The sequence below is a fragment of the Perna viridis genome, chromosome 3, assembly GCF_037379345.1.
Source record: "Perna viridis isolate PV_CMFRI_1.1 ecotype Kerala chromosome 3, ASM3737934v1, whole genome shotgun sequence".
Taxonomy (NCBI): Eukaryota; Metazoa; Mollusca; class Bivalvia; order Mytilida; family Mytilidae; genus Perna; species Perna viridis.
This window is the reverse complement of record NC_142447.1, coordinates 21,177,906-21,204,823: the sequence shown is the minus strand read 5'-3', so window position 1 is coordinate 21,204,823 and position 26,918 is coordinate 21,177,906. Positions and strand designations below refer to the sequence as shown.

General features: G+C 32.3%; 1 protein-coding gene across 1 annotated transcript; it reads right to left on the bottom strand.

The window, feature by feature from the left end:
• Positions 1-130: 130 nt before the first annotated feature.
• On the bottom strand, positions 131-23,072 carry LOC148621406 (uncharacterized). Its single transcript, XM_088575757.1, has 7 exons — positions 22,954-23,072; positions 21,590-21,895; positions 20,880-20,994; positions 20,251-20,435; positions 13,713-13,979; positions 9,238-9,413; positions 131-1,983 (listed from the first exon to the last, which is right to left on the bottom strand). The coding sequence occupies exons 1-7, from the start codon at positions 23,036-23,038 to the stop codon at positions 1,345-1,347; spliced, it is 1,773 nt and encodes a 590-aa protein (XP_088431883.1). The 5' UTR covers positions 23,039-23,072; the 3' UTR covers positions 131-1,344.
• Positions 23,073-26,918: the final 3,846 nt, after the last annotated feature.

The window sequence follows — 26,918 nt, the reverse complement described above, 5'->3', positions numbered from 1 at the left end:
AAGTGATGATGGATGATCTATAATATAAATTACCTAGTTTAGTTAACAATATTTATGTCAAATAGTAAATTCATTTACTGTTACATAGTTTTGTCAAGGAAGATATCCTGTTCAAGAATACAATGTAGGATCGATCAAGGCACCCTCTGGTGACTGGTGACGAGTAACTTCATCGCGTGAGCTAAAGCTGTATAGCCCCTTTCATAATATTGACGGACCGTCGATGAAAGAAATTCTTCCACGAGTTAGGTCTTCGGGTAGAACTTAAGGAGGTAGACCTAGGGAATGGGCATAACTCTTGAAATCAGTGATATGTTTGTATCATATTAAATTTCACCAAGGCCTATCAATCTTTCATTTGAAACAGAAGGAAATCAATCCAAGACACATAGATGCTTACATGAAATTGATGTAAAATGCTAAATACAAGCCTACCAATGGTTTGTAAGAGTTGTGCCCCTTACCCTATGTCTACCGCCTTAAGTGTATATTGAGCATGCTTATTGACCATCCCAAAGCTAAAACGAAATGGTGTTTTTTTACACCTATCCCAAGGTAAGGAGCTATCTACAGGTAGGTTGAATTTAATCCCCCGTTTTTCGCTACTTTTCGTGTAGTAACACTCCCATAAGAGGACTCTTATAAAGTGATTAGTTTCGTTGATCAATATAGACATGATATAACACAAAAATCATTGATCGTCAAGTACAATGAGCCAGTGTGTTACAATGTATAAATTGGCAAAAATACATGTATATAGTACAAATCTAAAATACCAACTGGTTTGTTATTCAAGAAGGATAGTAGTAAAAGAAACATTTAAGAAGGAGTCAGGCTCTGGTTTGTCTCGTAGTGGCGTGCCTGCATCTAGAGTTTGAAACACCACGTACAACAGCTCTCGAGCGATGGTGGTTCAAACAATCAGTCAAAGGAGGGCCAAAGTAATGTTTGTCCATGTAATTTATGCAAGCAAAAGACAGCTGTTGTATACGAACCGCATTTTGTGGTCATTTATTAGGATATTCGAATTGATAACGAGATTCTACACGTTATTATGCAAATGCAATGTTCACTGATCAATGATGCAAATGAGCTGTAAGATCAACACATTTCGACGCAAACTGAAGGCGCCCTTTGAATTGCATTAACAATGTATTTGTTATGAATTTATATCGAAAATTATTAATAAGTTTACTCTTATGCATACTAAGGAATGCATTCGCATTATGAAGTAAAAATGATAATGTGCGCTATCCATTTGGGCGAGAAGGTCATATTTCCGGATTAAGCGGTCCATTTGATCTGCCACTTACTATAAAATATGATTGTAATTGTATCATGAGTTCAAAACGATTCGAGAACAAACACTCTCGGGTTGGTCTGTGCAGGTCTAGATTTTACACTGAAAGATGTCGTACTACGCGTGTGTGAACTAGAAAATGTGTTCTCCTCTGTTACAGAGTCATACATAAAGGCGGGTTGTATTGAAGGGCTGATTTTTCGCTTTCTCGGAGGGAACAGTTTTGTTTGAATGTCAAGATATGGAACATAAACATTTGTTGTTTCTTTTGGCAGTGTCGCCGCTTTCTCGGGCGTCGCCATAAAATTTTGCTCGGATCGAGAGTCTTCCTCCGTTTTCATACTTTCTACATCCGGTGAACTGAAACTTGTATGTTTTTGATTCGGAACTCGATTACTGCCTGTGTCTAGTTCATCCACTTCAACGATTGATTCAACTCTCATTGGCGGAGATTGATTCACTTGAAGCATATTTTGAATGGATTTAGCGTCCTCTGTGATGCTGTCATCCGTGTACGAAAGTGCTCTCTTCGAAAATCGTCTGTGCTTAGATTTGGCACTCAAAGTCTCGTTCACCTCTCGTTCGTCGTACTCATCGACCGAGAGTAAAGTATCTGTGGATACTCTTCTTTCGTAATTAATGATTGTTCTGTTGAAGTTCAGGTCGACTTGAGTAAAAGCTTCCTGTGAAAGCAAAAGCAAACTGATTATATACTGTATAAAACGAAGTACATTTTTAAGATACGGGTGTTACATATAGCTGTCCTCACTGTTTGTAACCTTGCTCCCTATATAATAGTACATATTGATTATAGAAAACTACACGGTGATAAAAAGGAAGGCATACAAACAGACGGACAGATTCATTAATGTTATACACGCATTTTTTAAGAACGTTTTTTTTTTTTATTGTGATAACCATTGATTGAAGATGAAAGTTGAAAAAAATATGTCGAAACTAAACAACTATTGAAAATTCCTTCTTCTTTCATTGTGATGTTTCATGTTTTATTCAAACAAAATATTATACAGTTAGTAAATGGGTTGAATGCAATAGACCAGAATATTTGTCCTGAGGTACTGAGAACACTTGATCATTCTCAGTACCTCAGGACAAATATTCTGGTCTATTGAATCCAACCCATTTAATAACTGTTTTATTACCCAATTTGTCTATGAGATATAATAAAGAATGGAAATGGAGAATATGTCAAAGAGACAACCATTCGACCAGGAATAGGAAATTGACCGCTCCATGTTTACGAATTGGCAGACGAGAGTCACATCTACGTTTTTACACACGAGTTTTTTGTGTGTAAATTCCAATTCAATGAAGCGCTTAAAAAAGTTCAACCAATCAAAAGGCTTAGATAAAGGTCATTATGGGGTCAGTGCAATAGACTGCTCAAGGAGGCTATTGCACCGTGCAATAGTACATCGACAGTGCAATAGATCGCCCTGTCCTGAATAAATTTTGAAAATAGAGAAAAAGTATGTGTATATTTAATAAACAAGATAAAACCTTATAATTAGGTAATAATTACTTTTATACACTAAGTAATTTTCAATATCAGTTTTACATTTAAGTGTATCACATCATGCAATAGATCGAATCACAGCAGGTTCGATCCGAGACTAATTTGTAAACAAATAGCTCTTGAAAGTACAGGAAATGTATGCCCAAATTCTCGTTAACTTACAAGATTAGAAATCGCAGCTTTCAATCCATGTGTGATGAGAGCTCATTTTTACTTCATAAAATGCCATTAAATCATGGCCTTCGAATAAATTTCTCATAAACCTGTGATTATTGGGATGATGAATTCAATACGAATTTACTGATTCTGAAAACGGCTTGTTACATGTTCACAATAAAATCCAATTAATTGAATTTTTTACGAGTCATTTCGTCAGCAACATGACATTTCATTAAAAAAGCTCTTGTTTAGAAATTAATGTATTTTTTTTTAGATATTTATGCCAAGCTTATTTATTCCGTCATGGTATTAAGACGAGTCATAAAAGCAGATTTGAGATCACATAGGATTGACATAGGAATTATCATGGGTTGTGGAGTTAATAGTTTGAAATGAGAATGATAAGTTGAATGTTTGTGTCTGAATATGGATGGTAAATGCTCATGTTCGGCGATTAAAAAAAAGTTTAGCCCGTGTTTTATCACAGTTAAAGTAAATTGCTTATGTTTTATTAAAACACGTTTTCATTTTGTTGATATTGTCGTGTCTTAACTGTTTTTGTATCTAAATTAGAAATTGTACAGCTTACTTTTATAATTAGTTCATGGGTATTGGTTGTGTCTGAGTGAAGTATGGTACAATGTATGAAGCAATATGATTCATTTGTACGTTTTTTTTTTATAGAGATGCGACCGTGGATATAGTTTAATAAATACAAAACAAAATTGGATATTTTTTTCAGGGGCGTCTCTAGATGTTTAACATTATAAAAAAAAACGGGGAGGATCTGACCAAGTTTTATAAGAAGGGGGATTCCAGGTTATCATGTGCTTATTTTTGCACAAACTGAGAAAAAATCGACAAGAGAGGCCATTCCTATCCTTCAAACCCTCCCCAAGATCCACAAGCCCACTTTATCACTGTTGAAAACCAATTCACGACAAAAAGGTCAACGTTAGAAATATTCAACTTTGCCATACGAGACACCTTAAACCTAAAACAGGTCTAAGATAAGAATGAAGCTTATAAATGAAGATAAACCTAATTTATTTTCATCCGAAATTTCAATTGAAAGGTTAATACAGAACCCACGGTCCCACGTAAATTTAAACAGAGACGCATTAAGATAAAATTCCATTCTCACATCTATGTTAAATTACTCAGATTCAGATTACATTTACGTTAAGTGTGGTGGTAAGATACATACCTTTTATTTCTTCTCGAGGGCTGGGATTTTGTTGAATTATACCACTGTTTTTTTTGTGCTTGATGTTTTTCTGCTGCAGCCGGATAATGTTTTTATTTGAAAGTTTACATTTCTAAGTAATGGGGGAATATTGAATCATACGTTTTTTTTTCTGTCCATGACAGAGTGAAAAAAAATGCTCTAATTTGGAATAATTATATAAATATGGTCGATGTCTAATCATCTACATGGCGGTTTCACATTTTATTGTGTAAATATAATGCTGGTTTGAAGCAAGTTTATTTTCCAGTTCGATATGAACAAACTTTACAGTTCATTGCGAAGATGTGTCAGGGAGACTGTCAAATATACAGACTTTCACTTATTACATGACCAAATCAGGCCAACTCGGCACATTTTTACGTTGGCACAGCACAACGTCCGCCTTTAATTCCCGATTATTCGACATAAGAGTTTCACTATACAATACCTTTGCTGGTATATAGGGTAGTCTCTTTCTAATGAAATATGTTTATTGTTACATTTTTGATTGTGCAAATGAATATGGTAGAAAAGTGATCTCGGCCTTTAATTCGATTAAGTTTCATTTTTATAAGATCGAAAATTTCTTCGCTGGCAGCGAAGTATCGCTCAAATATCATTGTTTGAACATGATTATGTTAATGGAATGTGAAGTGTTAATTAAACGATCTATATTTAACGAAGAAATTATAAATTCTTCGACTATATTTACGTAAAAATTAGAAGTTCTTATCTAGAGCAGTTTCATACATTTTATCGTGTCTTATATAATTAATACATTAACGTTTGGAAATATATGATTCTCTTTTTTAGCCTCCTCCCTTCCGCTCCATCCTCAAAATTCAATTTTTAAAGTAACTTCCAATTCAAAATTGTGTGTCAGTGGATTTTTGCTTATGACTCGATTTAATGACATTTTTTCATTTGAAGTCTAATTATACTATTAAGAATCCACGACATCGCGTGGTAATTTTAATAATCTAGCTGAAAAGAGACAACGTATCCATTAGATAAGCGACATGACGGATACAGGCTGATTAAAAACAAAATGGAACAGATAAAACCTTATTGACATTTCTATCAGGAATTAATATGATTCAATTATGGAACATGTACACGAAAACGTTTTGCGTATTTAAAAAAAAATATGTGAATTGAACTCCAAAAATAACTTTATCTTACTGCTGAAAATGTGCTTTATTCAATTATGGCATACACATAATTCTACGGTAACTTAAAAATAATGTGCAGCCACATTTGCAGTGGCAGATTCACGAGGGGGATATTGTTTGTTTTGAGGAAAACAAATTGCAAAATAGGCAAATAATGATAGTTTGATATCCCATTTTTGCCTGGAAACCCGCCTTTCCAAAATATCTTGGTCCGCACTTGGTTTTGATACTATTTTTTTTATTAAATATTTTAATCATTGCCCAGGTTCATTAAGAATCTCAAGATTTTAAAACCATCTCAATTTGACATTTTTAATGTGAATAGTCGTTCTTGGGACATACAGTTTGTTTTACATGTACACATGTACCTTCTTCCACCCAGGCAATATTGAATTTTGTTTTACACATGTACCTGTGTTGTACATGGAGAATTAAATAGAGATACCTGTAATTTAATTACCGAGTTTTACTCAAACACGATTAGAAACCCGTCATTCCATGTAATCCTATTATTGTAAAAAAATGTGCAATAATAATTATATCAAGGCATGTAAATCCACACCTCCTTTCAAGAGCACTGAAAATGTAACATACAAAATGTTTGCATTTTGATTTCCCCAAATACTTCAAGAATCTGCTAGGTTGAATTACGAAGCCCCATTTATTATTAACAAATAATATATATGTCTCAAAGTTGTGTTTTATCAAAGACTAAGCGAAGAATTTTAGCATTTTAAATCCCTTAAATATTGAAAGAAGGGTAAGCCTCGATTGATTGATTGATTGATTGATTGTTGGGGTTTAACGTCCGAGCAGCAATATTTCAGCTATATTCAGACGATGAACATGAAACGGATGATAAAATGAACATGAAATGATGATGAAATGAAAAAGGGATGGGACACAAGGACAGTAGGGTCGACAAATTTTGATTGCCACTAGCAAAAGGGAGGGATGGGTAAGGTCGGGCAATTTAGCCTCCTGTGGCGGAGCGCAAAGGTTCCTACTCCTATCGAATACCACAGCAGGGTTCTTTAACGTGCGAGAAACGTGGCATCTTTCCCAACACGGTGCACCACTATGGTTTGCGGTCAGGTTTTCCGTATTATAGCCTGACAACCCCAGCATGTAACATGCCAGGGGTACCCCATTCCACCACCTGGGGCACTCATCCCAGTTGTTCTGTGGGCAGAGCTCCTAGCCCCCGGCTAGGTTTCTGAGCACTATTTAGTCGCCTATTACGACAAGCTTAGCGCTGCTGCAGGCCTATTCTTTTGACACCAGGACCTGCACGGGGCGCCTCGATTGAAGTGAAATGTGAATACACATTTAATTTTATCAGTCTGAGAATAATGTCTTGTAAAGTTTATACATGAAGTTTTTTTTACCAGCATTCCCATCTGTAATCTTGCTAATCAGTATATTACAACTGAATAGCATAATTTTCTTATTTTTATTTTATTCATTTTCTACTACATTTTGTAAATGACATGAAGTTATACCCCCCCAAACCTTATCATGCTCTGACCTGTTGTACGATCCATGGGTAGACGTCGAGATGTCGAGTCTCTGGTAAGACAACTGGAGTTCAACTTCCGAGATTGTAGAAATAATTTAAAATGTTTTTTTTTATAAGTGGAAAATATGTTTCGTTATGTTTCATAGACACGTCAAATATTTCCTCTTGAGATTCTCATTTTAAGTGTTTTTCATGCAAAAGGTCATTGATTTTTTAATTGGATTTCCTAAAATAATTATCGACCAAAAATATAATCGATATTATAAACAATAAGAAGAAAAAAGCAACAACTGCATGTAAAAATAACTTTTTGATCTCTGGCGGTTTGAAATGCAAAGAACAAAGATAACCGATGAGCGAAATTGCAAATGAAAATAGTTATGGTCGTGATCTTTATATGCATATAAAAGATCAATGTTAAATCTCAGCGGGATTTTAAGCACTTGGTCGAATGGTTTAGAAATGCTATACCATATTGGGATTTATCGACTACTGTGAACGTACTAATTTTCGAGGTGTACTAATGTTCGCTGTTTCGCTGGTCAGAAAACCGCGAAAAATAGTACACGCGAAATTGATTTTTAACACTATATAACGCATATAATTTTTTTTGGAATCCGTAAAAATTAGTACCTGCAAATAAAAACTTACTTGACAGAATCCGCGAAAATTAATACGTATACAGTACATTTAATTCTTACCAAAACGCAAAAGGAAACAAAATGCAATTGGGAGAAAATACACAATTTTGTGGTATACATTTAAAGCCATTTCATGACTCGCATTTATGAGTGCTAAATGAGAAAAATAATGATTGAAATCAAGAAAAAGTAGTTACGTACGTGTGATTGGGACGTTTTTCTTTTTCTTTGGATAATTGAAAGATGAAGCAAACAAAACAGAAACAATAAACATAAATTAATATACACGGACAACTGTAAGAACTGTGAAGGAAGGAAGAAAAACATCCATCAGGATGTTTTAAAATCCAGCGTTCTATAAACTTTTAGAAATACACAAAGAGTATCAAAAAACAACAATACAACAGCATCTTTGCTTTTCGATTGGTACATGTAGTAGACCCGCTATCGAAAAAGAAGCATGTACATTGTATGGCGTTAATTTGAATGTACCTAGCATAGCTGTAGGTTATAATTTGAGAAAGTCAGGCAGAAAATCTATTCCCACTTGCCACAAATCTTCCTGTCTTGTCACATAGTAATATGCAATTTTTAATTAAGTCTTTCAATCAACCGTATTCACCTTAAAGACATTTTCGGCTTCTTTTTCTATTAGAAGACGAGTTCTACAACTACTTGATATTCATTGGTATTCAGCATCCCCGCATAACAGTCATATTGATATTCTGTAAATCTTACAAATAACTAATATTAATATGAGCTAGCTCTGCTATGTCTGGGGACTGAAGTGGTACCTAGATCGCTGAATATAATCGGACACAGCTTGTGGGAGTGTGATTTATGTTCGTTCAGCGAACATGAATTCAAACATGAGATCTAGAACAGCGTCTATCATTTGAAAAAATGTACCGCAAATACAGCGCTCTATCATAAATCATACGCTGAGTCTCATGATGATTTTCTGGTGAATACGATCATTTATACAAATGTTAAGTACAAGACAAAATATCGCTCTCTCAGATGCTAATGTATAAAACTAATTTTCAAATGTTATGGCCACATATCAGGTTCTCAAAGGTTGTCGAAGTAAATATGTATGCATCGATTTCCTTCCAATACGGAAACATGCATATACTGTTGCATTTGTCAGATATCTTTTAACAACGAAATGCAACCCTTTCAAAAGAATTGACTAACACGGAAAGGAAACAAATAAAATCTAAGGGTGAAAATACCCCCCCCCCCCCAAAAAAAAAAAAAAAAAAAAATAAAATAAAATAAAATAAAATAAAAAATAATAATAATAATAATAATAAAAACAAAATAAAAACAAAATAAATAAGCTCAAATTTATATATTTCAGAAAAGTGAAAGCATCCAAGATTTATTATTTGAAACCGAGTATCGCATGCGAGCTCGAGGCTAACACTAGATGCTCTGTCAAACCGGAATAGGTATCAGGCAGGCCCGCAGAAATGGGTCAGAGAAGCAATTCAATGACTTTAAAAACATAAGAAAAATGCATAAGTGCGATGCTTGGTTGTAGGCTGTGCTCATAAGAATAAGGTATGCTACACATGTACAGAGAGTATGAATGGTGTAAATAAAAACAAACGGATCAGGTGCACTGGAAGGGTAGGTTACCTTTCCAGGAATTGAAGTTGAAATGCTAGTAACTTACCTTTGTTGGTATATTAGTAGCATTATTAGCCTTCTTTTGGTTAGGGGATACGGCTCCCTTTAAGCAACAGTTTCGACACATGTATACAATGAGTGGTATCAATATGGCTAGTAGAATTAATACTCCTGCTGCTATTCCTACTATCATTAAAATGTTATTAGTTTCTTTTTCAGGTTCTACAATTAGAAAAAAATGACGATGACACTCTTTAGTTGTGTTATAACAGTGATTTCAATTAATAACTTAACACACAATATTACTGTGCTTTCCAATTAATTATGTAAAATGAAGAATGCTTATTTCATTTAAATGAATAGTATTTACATGAAATCCTGCAAAGGCTTCAAAATTTCAAATTGCTGTTTGTACCATATTGTAATAGTCTTGTCCGTAGGTCTGTTACACTTTACCATAACAGACATCTTAGCTTCTATTGAAGATAATGCTTGGATATTTGGTACATTGCTTCTACAAAATGATATGTACGTGCCATCCTTTCCATGTCCCTCGCTCATCTACTTCCTGTTTATCGTACGAGTAATATTTAGGTGATGCATATTTTCGTAACAGATTTCTCGGTTTTTATTTAAACGAACGTTTTAATATTCGGTATATAATATTGCATGATGAATTGTACTGTGTTTGTCCTTTCCAGGTTTGTCAGAAATGGTTAAGTAATGGTTTTCGTATCACGACCGTTCAACATCATGGGCTTGCAAGAAAATGAAAATGATAAAAGTTTGTTGAAACAATAATGCTTTTTAAATAGCCGATACTCGCGGAAGAAAACTAGACAATTACTTAAAAGATACATGCATATGAAGGCATAACCAACCAATAAAATTCACAAATGAAAAGGAAGATGAAACAATTGTTGTTTTTTTCTTCTTCTTTGTTTTGATAACGATATCGCTTCAAAATCGAAAGAAAATAAACTTCTTTTCTCCGTCGGAAAAATAAAAAAATGTCAAAATGATATTGATTCTACCCACAACATGCTGATCAAAACCACTTGACAGCACATAATCAAGATAAATCGTCACAACTTCAAGTATATACATTTATACATTCTGTATTGTAAGAGCCTTGACATTTGCAGATTTGATGATAATCTGAAACATATTTCTCCCTTACCATACCGTTAAGTTGTTTTTAACAGTAATTAAATTCTAACAATGTTTTCAGAGCTACTACGTCGGCGGCTAAGAATCTGGTAGAATCAATCATATTAGCTGTATGAAGATTTAATTTAGCACAAATTCTATAAAAAAAAAAAAAAAGATACATTGTACTTGCGTTAATTTGAATTAAAACATGTGATTGTATTGTTTTTAAAAAATAAATATCCGTATACCTCATGTACAATGTACAGATTACAATAGATATCGTTTATCATGGTACAATATGATTGTTTGATTGATAATGGTTTAACGTCTCATGTTAGATATTTTATGTATTATAGGAGAAAAATTGACCAATCGAACAGGCCATGCATCGGACCAGTCCAATAGGCTGATCCGGATCTTTATTGCCACCTCACTCGAAAACATTACTCTGACCTCAAGCAAACCACTCGTCACTCGTTGTTTGAAATACCGCATGTTTTCGGAGAACACTGTCTTAATTCTAATTTAAAGGTTTTTAGTATGGCTTGGCCGGTGGTCTAACCCAAGACCTCCGCTCATGAGGTAAGCACGCTACCCTGATTCCATCGGGCGGTCATTACTATATATAGAACCAACGACCTACTTAATCTGGGATAATACATATTATCATATGTATCAATGTGACGTAAAATCTTTATTTTATATTACCATATCAAACACTTTTAATGTATATATCGTAATTTGAATCTATATTAAGCAAGTGAAACAAATTTTGATGCTAACATTAAATTCATGCATATCAAGTCTGCATGGATGCATTTTCATTGGAAGATCGTGGGTTAGATCAAGCACACGTTACCGTATAGCGGGTTATTTTCGCGGTTGTTTTATTTTCGCTTATTTTCGCGGTGCGACGGAAATCGCGAAAATAAATCCCGCGAAAATATCCATCTATCGGAATACATATTTTCAACTAAATAGCAAGGGGACTTACATGTGCTTGTTGATTATATGCTGGTGCATTTGTTGAGTTTTGCCATAATTTTTCGTTCTTTTTTCTCTTGCATACTAGTTTTGTACAGAAAGCAAGCGAAATGAATATTTTACATTGTATATGCAAATATATGATTTGTTCATAAGATATATATGCAAGTTGCCAAACTCAAACTAATTTCATTCATGTCAACATATTTTTTAACCTTTTACATGTCAAGAAGGTTGACCAATGTGTAGTATCACTGAGTGTTTATGTAACATATCTATGATTTATTGACTAACGTTCGAATGTTGGCCTAAATATGATCAAAACTGCAAGTAAAATACTAAATACAAAAGTGCGCCAATACGGTTTTTAACCGTCCAATGGCTAAAAATATTGGCAAGCCTCGGACCAATAACTAGGACAATATGGAAAACCTTAAGCAATAATACTATAACATTGCTTATTACAAAGGTCGTGTTATTTTACAACCCAACCATGGCCAAGATTTACGAGGGTATGTAAGTCTCGTCATTTGACCCCGTGATTTCACGAGAATGGGTCCCAGTCTACCATTCAAAAACATAGAGATTTGTCATTTAGAGAGCGTTGAGTTCAGTGTTAAGGGCAAAAATCTTTCTGTGTAAAAAATACCGATAAAAATGACAAATAACTACTTCTACATGATAAATGTAGGATGAAAAAACATAACCAAGAAGATTTTGCATTGATATACAATGTTTCGAATACCCGGAAGTAAACAAAGAAATACAGATCGGTCTTCGGTTTTCAATACGTTTTACATCGGAAATTCCAGTAAAGAAAATGAAACTAGAACGAGACCTACATACCCATACCACGACCAAAAAAAAAAAAAAGAAAGAAAAAAAGACAAAGGAAAAGAAAGCAAAGTTTCAAAGACTTGCCTGTAATCTCATCATTTTTATCATATACAATCATTTCAATACACTCATCATCGGATAATTCCATGTATGACTTTCCCATTCAGAATTTAATACATAGGCTCGTCCTTAAGAAGAGCCTCCCGAATGAAACAACAAATACAACTTCATTGTCAAAAATTGCTTCGCCACACTGGTCAACCCACAACAGCACGAGTGCGATTATACCCATATGAACATATTAAACTGTATTCACATTTTCTAATCAAAGACATCCAGCATAAGTTTGACGTCTAAATCGAAATATTTCTTCATCAACTGTATTCCCCATTCTCGCAATCACGTTCAATCACTGCAACGTTCAAGCAAATATATAGATTATCCTATTAGAAGCAACTTCAATGGGATGATATAAGTGACGACGCATATTGCAACCTTGATCCATCAGAAGCTATAATTAGCAGCACCAGCATTGTAACATTATAAAGCAACATAAGTACGTATATGAGCAACTAGAGAATTTGAAAAGGGCAAAGCTCGTGCTTTTCCAATAGATCTTTTATAACCCATCACTTTAATTGGACATAAATGCTGACAAAATGCAACGGCTGATTGATGGAATCTGCGTATTGCAACATAACACTTTATTACTGTCAACCACAGAGATGCAATTAGCCAAAGCACCATCGAAGTGACAGCCATAAAAGTGGAAAGAACAGCTATTTATGTGTTACATACAGCCAATAAATTGATTAACTGACCAAAAGGATAGCTAAGACAGATTGTATCATATAGTTGTTGGAAAACTAAATGATATTTCTTAGTTTTAATGACATCTAGTTCCGTTTCCTCACGAAGCTTCACGAACAGAGCTGTTTCAAAATTGCTGTTTATTATTTTGAAAACGGGTATTTTTTCTGTAATCTGTTGCTTGAATTGCCTTTGTCTATTATTCAAAATGCTTACACTTATATACTGTAAATACTTATATCAGCCCACCTATTGTTTTAAAGGTTTACTAAAATGTCAGACACTTGTTTGAATATGTCATTGAGTAAAAATAAGTCCCAGCTGAAGGCGCTTTACTAAAGCAGTACACATAGAAAACCCAAATTGGACAAACTCTGTAAATTTTTATTTAATTAATTCGTAACCCAAATCATTTCACTGAACAAAAACAGCACAACCTAAACTACATGTAAATGTATGTAGCAGAAATCTGTCAGTTGAAAGCTATTATTGGTCACGAAATATGAAAAAAATTATTCTAAAAGGCTACATGTACATGAAATAATGTTGGACCATGTCCATGTATACAGCTTTGTTAGAAGTGTGTATTTCCGACAGTGAATGAGTAGACCTGTGTTAAGTGTAACCTTAAAAAGCGAAGATAAGTATCACGTTTTAACTCTTTCCAAAGAGCAGGCACGTCTATACGTCTGTGTAGCAAAACAACAAAACTAATTCCAGCACCCAGAAAAATCTAACCTGCTTCAATCTTGTTTACTGTTGTCGTATGTACTCCCAAGGAAGTTGTATTTATTGTAAGGGAAGCGTGAACTGCGGTTGACGTAGATGTTGATGTAATATATGTCGTTGTTGATGATGGTTGAGTTGACAGTGCTGTTGACGTTTGTGACGTACTTGGTGTAGTAGTTGTTGAAGTTGTTGTTTTTGTGGTTATTCTGGTTGTCCTTGTTGTTGTTGGCACTGGAGTTGTTGTCGTGGTAGTAGTTGTCGAGGTTGTTGTAGTTGCTGAAAAACAGATACACTGGAATAATGAAACATGTGTTCCCAAAAGGAAAATACATTGTACATATATGAAATTTCTTACTATCACATACTTGATTTTGAAACACTAAACGAAACAAAACATAACAAAATTGACTCGAAATCTCAGCATTGTATTTGAAAGACTGTGAAACTAATACGTGAAATCAGATGAGAGGAAAAACAAAGATCGACGAAAAATAGGAAACTACGTGTAAGTTTGTTCCAAAAATATATAATAAAATCGTAACTTATTATTTTCAACATACAAATGTTTACATGTACTATATAGCCACCGACGATTCTATCTACTACAACACACCCGAGTAGGAATAGTGAGGCTTACATTATCCCCTATTGTTGGTTATCGGTTACATGTACTCGTGAATCTATTTTAACCATTAGCAGTAGTGGAGTAAAATAAATTTGACCGTAAATAATAAGAGATGAAGGCCCCAGAAAAATTAAAATCCAGTTTACTGATTAATTAATTGCTTCTAAACAGTTTACCTTTCAGTATTTTGAAAACACAACTTCGTACTTATCAGCCATTTTAAACAATGTCAGTCATGTCGATACAGTGAGCATACAAAGTATGTCTATATGATCTCCTTTTATGGTAAATGCAATGGGATACAACAAATTACAAAGTCCTCTTTATATAAGTTGGTTTACAGAGAGCAGGTCTGCAAATTTTGGCTATGAGGAGGTACAAAAAAAAGGCATTCACTTTTTTTTTAATAGTTAATTTATGGAGTTCCATCTTTGTACAATAAATTGCTTTGAAGGTAAGGTCCTTATTGGTGGAAGGTACCTCTTTAAATTATACTCTTTCTATTGGTCATTTATTTTCAAGTTTTTATAGGGTCTGGTTATGAGATTGTTCATAAATTCACCACTACAATATTTGTGTCCACAGTATCTGGTATATTTCTTTTAAAAGTTTAATATATACGTGGTTTTATTAAGGTTGTTCCAAAATAATTATTATAAACCAAGCCTTTGAAGGGTGTTTTCTACTCTACATAAAGACTTCTTTTTTTTCTGACTACTTTTGTGTATTTTTAATAGGTTGAAAATTAACAGTAAAATGGCGTATTATACCTGTATAGGAGTAGTATCCTTCAGTAGAGGGATACATGTATACCTCTATTGCAGGATATATTCTTGTCAATGTTTACCTTAATGTTTATTAAGAAATCTGTAATTAGAAATTAAATTTAGCACAACTCAATCATGGGGAAAGGATTATTTCTTTAAGATGTCCAGTTTTTCAGATTAAATTGTATTGTTTGACAGATTTTGTGACAAAAAATAATGTAAAGGTCAGATCAATTATATTCATTTATGCCTCTGACAATGCACGCATTTTCTAGTGTTACCTTGATTGGCACTAAACATCATCCAATTCATGTATAATAATAATTAAACTGAGGATTTGTTCCTTCCCAAACTGTTTAAAGTTAAACCCTACCCACAAACTCTGTTTTCTAATTCTGGCGGATCATTTTTATAAAAAAAAAAAACAAAAAAAAAAAACAAGTGTATCGATAGAATAATTTGAAGATAAATGAAGTCTTCATGCTTTCATTTCTCGTGGTCAACGTTGAATGTACAAGGGGGTGAAACGAATAGAACTGAAGGGAAAGCTTGAAATGCATTGATGAAATTGATACAAACAAACTGCTGTGCGCACTGCATTGCAAATGTTATGATACTTTTTATTGTTTCGTTCTATCTTGTAAAACTGAAAGATAAGGAATTGTCGTTTAGTGAACTAAATGCTTGTACTTTATTTTTAAAATACCGTTACTTCATGTGACGAACTCATACATATAAATGTGTATTGTACTTTTGTCTAATTCATATCATTTTTCAACATTTAACTTTGCTTAATTTGTTTGTTACAAATGTGTTTATTGAATAAGTAAATGCAAAAATGACTATTGACGTTTTCCTTTACGTCTTCGTTCTTAACACTTAATTGGTATATCAATTTTATCATTTGACTGCTATTATGAACTGACAAGCTTGATCTCTTTCTGAACTCACTTTTATACCTTACTGTTATATGTTTCCTTTAAACGCTCAAGCATGAATCTTTCTTTTCATGAATTCGATCTCATGGAGATTTTGAAATCATTAACCTCTATGATTAAGACAAAATATTGAGATAAAAGGTAAAAATAGCTGTACATGTAATCCTCTGGTAAAAGAAAAATAACAAAACCGGAACATAGTTGATTGAAAAATTACTATGATTATAGTTAATCAAATGGATTAAAATTTAGAGAAAGCGACTGTTAATATCACGTATATGCCGATTTAAAATGATATTACATGTTAAGTTTTAAAAAAATACCATTTTGACTCTTACTTTAGTTATTTGTGCTGTTAATCATGTTTAAATCAACACATACATGCTTGATAATATAAACTATCAAGCAAATAAAACATTAACAAACAAACAAAATAAAAAAAAATCAAACAAAAATGAAAGAAAGGGACAAAACCAGCAATCGGCATTATAACAAACAAGATGATGATCGAAATTGAGCTTTCTTATTTAATGCCGAAAGGACCTGTCTAATTTAAAAAAAAAATATAAAGTTTTTGATACACTCTAATGACCACTTTTCTGTATTTTTTACGTGCATCAGCATGACAATTATATTTCAGTAAATTTAATGGTCCTTTTTTTTGTGGTTCATACATACATGTATGTATCTGTGTTCTTTGTATAAATGATAACCAACGTAAAATACAATTTAATTAGCACTTCTTTCTCTGTAATAAAGCGCTTTAATTTTGTCTTCAAAAGAAGATATTATCTACGGAGTAGACATTAATTAACCAGAGTGTTTAGAGGAAGTGTGTCGCAAATTTGATGATCATACTTATTGTAGACGTTTATACAAACCGGATGCTGGGATTAAACCATACAAGAAGTGAGCTAAGAAATTTAAAAAAAATAATCAGACAGAAAACAAACGATTGAGAAATCAATGCTTGATGGGAAATTACCGAATTTCAAGCTCGGCAAATTTTAATATTTTTGACAGGTAACATTAATGGGTTAGCTTTCCAGCTATATACCACGATGAAAAATAGTCTTGTTTGAATCGTGAAGAATCAATACTTTCTAAAAATAATGTTCAATAATGGATATTTTTTTATGTCTGAAAGAAATTCCACAATGCTGTAGATGAACATAAACAATGATTAAGTGATAGATACGTCATCGTTACTAGTAATCGTGACTACATCCATTTTCAAGTTAACTTGTAGAGAACATAAAAGTATAATAACTGTGAATTGCATTCTTATTTCCCCACTGTTAATGTTTTGGCATTACAGTATAATTACAGGCAAGTCATACATTTGCTATCAAGTGTTAGTCACCGTAAGAATCATGCAGTGAGTGAAATATGGTATAAAATAAACCACAACTTTAACAGTATATTTTTTCTATATGTACTATTTGTTTCTAGGAAAAAAGAAAAGGTTATCAATATAATTTTTGAAAAATGAGCTATAGTTTCATTGAAATGTACCGAAAATTATTCTTTCAGAGCCAGAAACCTCTGTCAAAAATCTCAATTCTAACATTCGAATGAAAGAAAAAATGAAAAAAAAATTACAACATATCCAGTGATGCAGAGGTTCAACAAAGGTAATTTCAAATAGAAAAGAGTCTTTTTATTGACGGCGTGGAATGTTAGTATGCATGCTTAAGATTTTTCCATATCTCCTTATTCTTACAAAGACTTGTATTTGATAATTAACGACTTCGTCTTGCCAGTGATCCCATTGATTCTAAAATCACATTGGTCGTAAAAACAAAATGCACTGTAACAATTGTATATGGAAATTTGTATTAAGGGAACGAAATCAAGTTAGACACCGGTTTCTGCAAATGTCAAAAGATGTATAAAAACACTAGGAACAAATGACCGGTACCATTTTAGTGGACACATAAAAAATATTCAATCGCAAGAACCAGTTTCCTTGTATGGGCAACAATCTGACTAAGGCCAAGAACAAGTCGGCGAAGCAAGCACGTTCTGTTGCCTTAGGATTTGTTTTTTGTTCAAGCATTTACTAGATTGTAAAAACAATGTTATTTGTCTCTTAAAAATATGAATATGTTTTCAAACTGACAATAAAAGGAAGACATCATGCGAGAATCAAAACAGTCCACTGTAATCTGGTATTGTGTATTATATTTTACCTACACAGTAGATAACTATTTCAGTCTTATAATATTTTCTATTACTCAAATTAAGCAAATGCAATAAATTTCAAAATACAACACAGTTAAAAACAATGTCAACAAATTAATTATGTTCAAAATGACAATTTCTCAGTTATTAGTTTAAAGACATGGAGAAAGAAAAAAGAATCAGATGTATTTTTAAATAGCACCCCAGCTAAGAATCATGCAAAAGGTGATACATGGTTGGAAGCCTACACATTTTTATTTTTGATATTTTGTTTGAATTGCCATTGTAAACAGAAATAAACATTCAAATTTTCATATAACCTGTGTTCTTAGGAGATAAAAATTATATAGAATGCACTGCATATTTCAAAATTAAGGGAGATAACTCTGTAAATGACACTCAAATACAATAGAATCTACTGGATTTTCAATGTTGATTATCTCCTACGAGCAGACAGATTGGAATGAATAATCACACATTCATAATATACACCCATAACACAACTTAATTACAGAAATAAAAATATGTAGCCTTTTTTGGGGTGTATCACATTTTTCAAATTTTGCATGATTCTTACAAAGACAGCTACTTAAGAACTATATCAAATGTGGCATGTTATATTTTGCATACATATCTGTGCATGCTTTGAATTTATTAAATTGCCGTCATTTACAATGGTTTACCGATGAGTCAGACGAAACAGTACAAAATTGTAGCAAATTCTGATAGACACTTGATTATTATAACTTTAACTCGGGTGTAGTACCTTATACTGTATCTATAAAGTTTTCAGACGAAGACTTAGATTCACAATATCAGCAAACAAAAATTACGTATCGTCATCAGTGGGATGATTCAAATGCGCCAAAGTACAAACAAAGCGTGGCTAAACGTGAACACATGAACCAAAAACGATATACCTACGTAGCGAACTGAACAAAAAAAGATTACACATAAAAAAAAAGATAACACTTAGAAACACAACTGAAACTTACATGTACTTCAAGTAGTATTTCATAGTGAACCATGTTGCAATTTCAGTTTCACGAGTAACCTTTTACTGATATCTTGGAATCATATATGTTGATTTTAGAACTGAGTAGAAGCTTTGTAATGTTAATGCTATTTGCTTGAGTTTTTTTTATACCCTGATGAAGAGTTACTCACGATCAAAAACTATTATCAAAATGTTCAATCTTGCACTTAAGTGTACTGTACGAAATATCGTTAAAATTCCGCTACTTACAAAATGTACATGTGATTACGTGTAAACGGTTTTAGTATACCTCGTTTGTAGTTTAACGCTGAAAATTAGAATAGAGTCTAAGGAACTTCAACTTTGCAAGTTTAATAAATTGTAGTAATATGTTCATATCGACTTAAACCGCATATTCACTGCAATGTAATATTGAAGTTTAATATAAAAAAAACTCAATTTTATTTTATTTGCTACATGGGATAAAAAGGAGACAAATATTTGTAAACGATTTGTTAAAAAATGATGCAAAACGTTTTATCTTAAGTATGACATGATGTCTTAAATACAATCTATCATTAGATTTCTCAAAGTCTGATAAATTGAATCATAATTCATTTGAATACACCGTTTTGATAAAATACATTGTCACATGTGTTGGAATGAAATTTCTTGCACTGTAACCTTCATTAGTGTTCTGTCTAGTCAGAATACAAATATCTGCTTCGCAGGAGTTTATTGTGTCATGTAATAAACGAAAACCTCTTTTGTGCTAATAAATCAAAGATTTGGTTTGATTTAGAACTCGGCTGATGACAGTAAGTTGAAATAACCACAAACCTATATACCAAGTTAATTTATATTTGTGAACCATTAAACGCAATCGAAAACGAAACTTCAAAAAGACAGAAACATGAAATACATTAAATATAACCGATGCTACGAATGTAGCAAAAGCTCTTCCGCGCTCCAGTTAAACAATACTAGCTCCACAGATATCTTTTTATGTAAAATACATTTGAATTATAGGCGTATATTAAATCACTAAAAATCTTACGTAGTGGATTCGTCCTAATTGGTATAAAACTGCTAAATCTTCCCAAGCCAACATCGTTAACAACAGCCACTACAAACTGGTACGTTGAATTGGGATGTAAACCAGATACTTTGAGTTGTCTATTAGTTTCTCCTTGAATAAATGTATTTTGTGTTTTTGTAAAGCCTGGCCCTCGGTAGTATATTCTAAAATATAAAAACAAACATTACAACCAAAATGTACCAATTGGGAATTCAAACATATATTTGTAACTTGTGATTGCCATTCCTTTCTTCAAAAACTGTAAATCTAAAAACAACAACAAAATGTATGCATTAAAATTATACTTAATACATGTAAACGTAGATATGATGTTCCGAAATAATATGTTCTTACCCCAAGTGAAAAAAAAATGCAATGGAACGAGTTGTATTCAGTAAAATTAAAATAAGTGTATCAAGAGCATACATCGTTTTTTTTTTCACGGGAACATTTCTTGCGAACAACTTCATAGTTATGTTTTTTTCTGACTGTTGGATAGGGCAATATTACGACTGTGTTGGTTTATTTTACAAATACATGTAAATTAGCCCTGTCATGTATCATACTTTAAAAATAGCCGGTAAATTGGTATATATAGCAATCCTTACTTGTATCCCTTCACATCTCCATATGTCAAAAACTTATTAAGTGCATCCCAGACAATCGTTATACTTGTTGGTTCTATTTGTGAAGCATGTATATTGGTTGGAGCGTGGTCTGGTTCTGTAGAATACAAATCGCGTATCAACACATGTGCACATGAATTTGCCACTCAATGAGTTAATAAAAGAATAATCAAGGGAACCAAGGTTATAGCGGTAATCAAAAGAATGTAATCCAGAGACAAAGACCAGACATGGAAAACAGACATACACAACAAAGAACACAAAGTAACTAAAATCATACATACAAAGTAACAAAAGCAAATGAGCAACTCGGACTCCATTTAAAACTGGGATCATAGACCAGGTGCACCGGTAGGGTAAGCGTCCTCTGCTTTCCTAGAAACACCCACCGAGTTGCTCATAAAAACGAATATAGTGTAATAAAAGTTGTTATATTTTTTATATTGCGTTTTTTATTCCACTTTTATGATATAACAAATATTTGCTTTCAGAGAGTAAACTATGAATTTCACAACTCACTCTAATGACAAGGGTTTGTAGATACATACCATAAAAACAGCTTAATCAAAACAACTCGTTTGTAACAAAACATGATCTGTTAAATTTGCCGTTTTATTTTTTTTCTGTCCTACCCCTATCATTGAGCTAAATGCTAGAGTTAAAGCACATCTTGTTGTATATCAATGACTTACTTGCGTGTGGATGGGTATACGTTATAGACGTCGGATTTGATACTTCATTTCCTGAGGAAGTTAGAGCTTTCACATAAATCTTATACGTAAAGGCTGGTGTTATTGGAAAGATTTCAGTGCTGTTTGTTTTCTCTCCGGTTACGTCTTTATGCTTGTATGTTTGAAATGGACTTGTTGATTCAAAATATACTCTATATCCGGTGATATTATATCCACAGTTTGTTTTAGTTGTATTCCACTCAACATGAACACTTTTCATTGATTTACTTGTTACATTTATACCTGAATTTTCAGATCCGCAGAATCCTGTGAAATGGAAAATTGTTGAATAAAGCATCTTTTTCATCTGATCACAGCTAAATGGTAGGAATTAGTTTAAGATGGCTATGTTTTACCTTTTTTTTTTATTATTCTATCCTCAATATTATTTTAATGAGTTATCAAGGGAACCAGGATTCTAGCGGAATTGTGTTTTTACAGTTTAACTGAGAAACGAATGTTGAAAGTAGCACTTCATCTACATGTAGGAATCCTGCAAAATGTTATACATGGATGGAACCCTATATATTGTTGATATTTTGTTCAAAATGTCATAGTAGATATAACTGACATGTTGCTTTTCATATAACCTATGATTTTGGGCAATGCAAATTATATAGATTGTATTGTAGAATTCAAAATTAAGAGAGACAACTCTGGAAAAGACAATAAATAAAAAAGAAACTATAAGAATGTTGATGTGGTTATCATCTTAAACCAGGCAGATAAATATACTGTTCATCATAAGGCAACTTATTAACAAACAAAAAAAAAAAATGTGTAGACTTTTCTTGTGGAGTATTACATGTTAAATATTGTACATGAACCTTATAGATTTACAGATACTACTAGTTTTGAGTCTTGAAATAGCTGTTGTGTGTAAACGAATTTCTTTCAATAGAACTGGACACATTCATAATACAAAAAATATAATACACTTATAAACATTATGGTTATCAGTAATAGATATTTTTAAGTGCAATTTTTTTCAGGTTAAACTATTGATTTCGTTCTGAATTTAATAATTATATGAAAATTATATGAAAAACCCCATCCTCCCAAGTCAGGGTTTTGAGAGAGCGAGAGTGGACTCAAAACCCTGACTTGGGAGGATGGAAAAACCCGAATATTAACAATTACACTTCGGTATTACGAAAACGTGTAAAACGTTAAAAAAGTACTTTACTTTTCACGAGTAATTGTGTGAATAACTGAAGCATTTTTTTTTTCAGAGAAACTAGTATGAAGTATTACTATAAATCAAGTTTTTTATAACACATTTTACTTTTTGCGCAAAGTTTGGTAGAAAAATTTACAAAACAAACCTGTTACAAATCTAATGCACATGTAGCTTAAAAGTCCAGTATTCAGCACTAATTCTTTCAATCTATTATGCATCTTATTGCACATTTAAGTTCCAAAACTATTAAAAATGTTGATTGATATGTCGAAACTAATTGACTTTCAATTTGGCTTCTCATGTTTTATATCTTGCTTTTATGTGATAGGACCAATTCTATTCACAAGGGATAAGTCTTTCATTGGATGAAAATTTCGTCATTGAGACGTTGACAAAATTTCATTGTAATGCTACTTTTAATAATACATCCACCGATAATCAATAATGTTCTAAATTTAACAAAAATACCCCCTTTTCTAAGTACACCTATATGCACACTTACCGAAAAAAAATTATCAAAATAGTGGGCGATAAAGACTTCTAAAGTCAACAAGGAATTTTCATTATCAAATGTCTATTTTATTATCTAACGTTCACTTTGGAAAGTAAGACTACCTTCCATTAGAGTAATGTAACAGTCTTTATCAAATATTTCTCTTTCAATAGTCTTTTATTATATCTTTTGACATAGTTTTGTTTGATATGTTATTCATAACTGATATATCACGACCGTTTAATCCCTTAGCGATATTTTAATAATTTGTTATAATTTACTTAAGATGTTTACTATGTTTACCATACGCAACGTAAAGTGAATGAACAATATTTACTAAGGCTATCTGTATGCGCGTGTTTTCTGATTTAAAAATAAAATAATTGCTTAAAAATGGTCTTGTAATATTCCTTAACGTCTGTAAGCGAGTTATTTACAAAACAAAAACAAAAAAAAAAACAAAACAAAACAAAATAACAATTGGTTAAAGGAGATTCAAAATATCGGTTATGATAATTCAGACCAAAAATTATTTTGTAAAGGAGATAAACGGAAACTCACATTGATAATTACACACTGTCATAGAAATCACAATTTCGTGGCGTCATATTTATAAAGCCAATACTTACTTTAAGATTTCAAAGTGCAAAGATTGACGATATAAAAATGTAGATGGGTTCAATTACGTGCGTAGTATTTTAATAGTGGTATGCAAAACTATAAATCGTTGAACAGACACATTTATGATGTTCAAGAATTGTCGACACTAATGAAGTACCTGATACTTTCACAAGTGGAAGCTAACATGTTTACTGGTTGATGACATATTTTGTTTTACAGATTTCTCATATATACATATGATAAATGACGTCTTAAAATTGATATAACGTCTGTTGAACTATTCATTATTATTCTGATATAACCAAAAAATAAATAAATAAATAAATAAAAAATAAAGTAAAATAAAAAAAATAATGATAAAAATAAATAAATAAAAACAGTACGTATTCAAGTATTTCGTTCCCATTCTACTATGATATACAAAGTTGGTCCCTTTATAAAAATATTGAAGTGAATTTTTCGTCTTTCCTAACGTTATACGAATTCATTTTCCGCATTGTTTATTTATATTGAAGAAGACACATACTGATTGTTTTAAATCGTTTATGCTATGTTTGGATACTTCATATTGCTCCAGTGATTCCTTTAAGTATTGTCAAATACAGCTTTTCTATAGAGCAAACTATAAACTATCTACATTTCCTATTCCCCATTCCACATCCTCCTTGTTCTACACCCTATGTTCCCAATATCAACTTTTAGGTCAATCTTTGAATCGTTGATTCCGAGCATCGTTTGGGATTGGCCGAGGATGTACCGATTCCTATGTTCCGTTCATCTTTTATATCAAACTTTGCCAGAAACGTTATAGGCACGAATTAATACAGGTTAAATGTACGAAATTAGTTTGTCATATTGTAATTATCAACACATGTATTATAATTCAATTTAAGAAAAAACTTTTTGTCTACCTTTTCCGACTCCTTGTTCACCGTTCCCGATGTCCCATTCCCAACTGCCAAATTGCCATATACAACATTCCTCATCGCCCCGTATCCCCCTTGAACGAGTTTATCTCTCCACAATTTGTTTTGGACTTTACCGCTTTTTACAAGATGTTTGTATTAATTTGGTTACATTGTTTCTTAGTTGCTCTTGTTGTACTTCATATTTGACTACATACAAAAATTCATTTATACATGACCGTGCTTCCGTATACCTCTAAAGATACGGGACGAACTCTTTTTTGTTTACTGAAACGTTAAGTATGTATGTTTATTTAACTTAAATTATCAATTCAAGATTGATTACTTAATCAGACTATAAATTATTCTACTTATCGTAGCCCGTCTGAAGTTGTTAGTATAAAGTCTGACAAACGTTGCACGCCAAGCGCTTGATTGACACGATTCTAGACTTTTTCACCTTTTGATGTTTTGGAATCGAGATGCGAGTGGCAGCTCTTGACCTAGAAGTTTTAATGACTACTCGTAAATTTCAAAAAACAAATACTGTAATCTAAACAGCACGATAAATAGGAGCCTTGCGAATCGTGGAGGTATTCTTTTTTTAAGTTATGGCATTTTGTTAAACAATACATGGAATAAGATCTTAATAAACAGTCCTTCATCAGTGCTTGGTAATGTAATTTTAAAAAGCAATTTAAAATCTTAACTGTATTGTACAAATTGTTATCTTATTTTGTCGAGCTAAATGTGTTGTATTTTGTATATAGGTTATCCTTTATATTTATCTTGAATACAACTCGACAACTTCAACAACATTTTTCTTTTTACTTTTTAACTCCATGTACTGCGTACAATTTATCAACGCAAATTTTTTATATTTTCATGAGAGAAATTATATATAAATGGTGTATATGTAATATCCAGCATTGCAGGTACGTTTTGGGTCGTTTAGCAAACTGATAAAATATTTTTGTTTTGATAAGAAGGTTTCTCGTTTTGTTTCGGCCATTGTATTTAAAACCAAACTATGAACATGAACACGCATTTGGTTCACATAAATAAAAGAACCAACATTTTAATTCTAAAAAAAAACATGGTGAAACGCAAAAAATGCACCAGCGTATACCTTAAATACAACACAGTAAATACGTTCAGACATCACCAAAAGGTCTTCAATAAGCATAAACACAAATACAAATCAGCTTTGGAAGAGACTGGCACTCAATCCGGATTTTATCATCATATCACTGTAATGCTTACCTACACAAGATGCCAAGCACGCACATACATTGTATATGCCATGTACTTTAACAAGCAATGTTTTATGAACAATAAAATAAAATATGAACGAAGATGCCTAATATGTATCAAATCACATGAACACACTTGACTAATATGAAAGTAATAGTTTTGTGAATATGAAAGACACAAAAGAAGTGTCTTTGTATCTTGAATAACAACATTGTAGTTTGTATGGAAAATGTATGTTAACCGTTTATATACTTTAAAATTCAAAGTTAGTGCAAAATTAATTATCTATTGTAGTTTTAGCCTCATTAAATTATATCAAACTTACGGATCTTATTTAAACTCTTGGAAGTCATGTATTTGAATCTGAAAAAAAAAACATGACGCTATAGATATAAATGCGGATTTTCTCATAAATGTTCTCAAGGGGTCTATCAACGTATTAAACATATTCAAAACGTATAATAAAAAATGTAGGTGTAGATATATGATACAACAAAGGATACTAACAAATTTTCAATTCAAAATTGAAAAATCAATTTGTATGAATGATATTATAATTTACCCCATTATTTCGGGTCTCGTGTACTTTAATCCCTATTGTACTTAATAAACTAAGTATAAAATACGCAAATTATATAATAGGAATATTAAGTAAACAATATTAGTGGTTTAGTGCGTGCAAAGGAAGACAAAATGCGCAAATATTTCTGTAATGTGTCATGAAATTGCATAACTTATATGACAAGTATAGCATATCATAATATGACGTGATTCTTGATAGAGATTTAAAAAAGGTATTTTCTAAACAATAACTTAAAATTTTCAAATTTTGAAAAA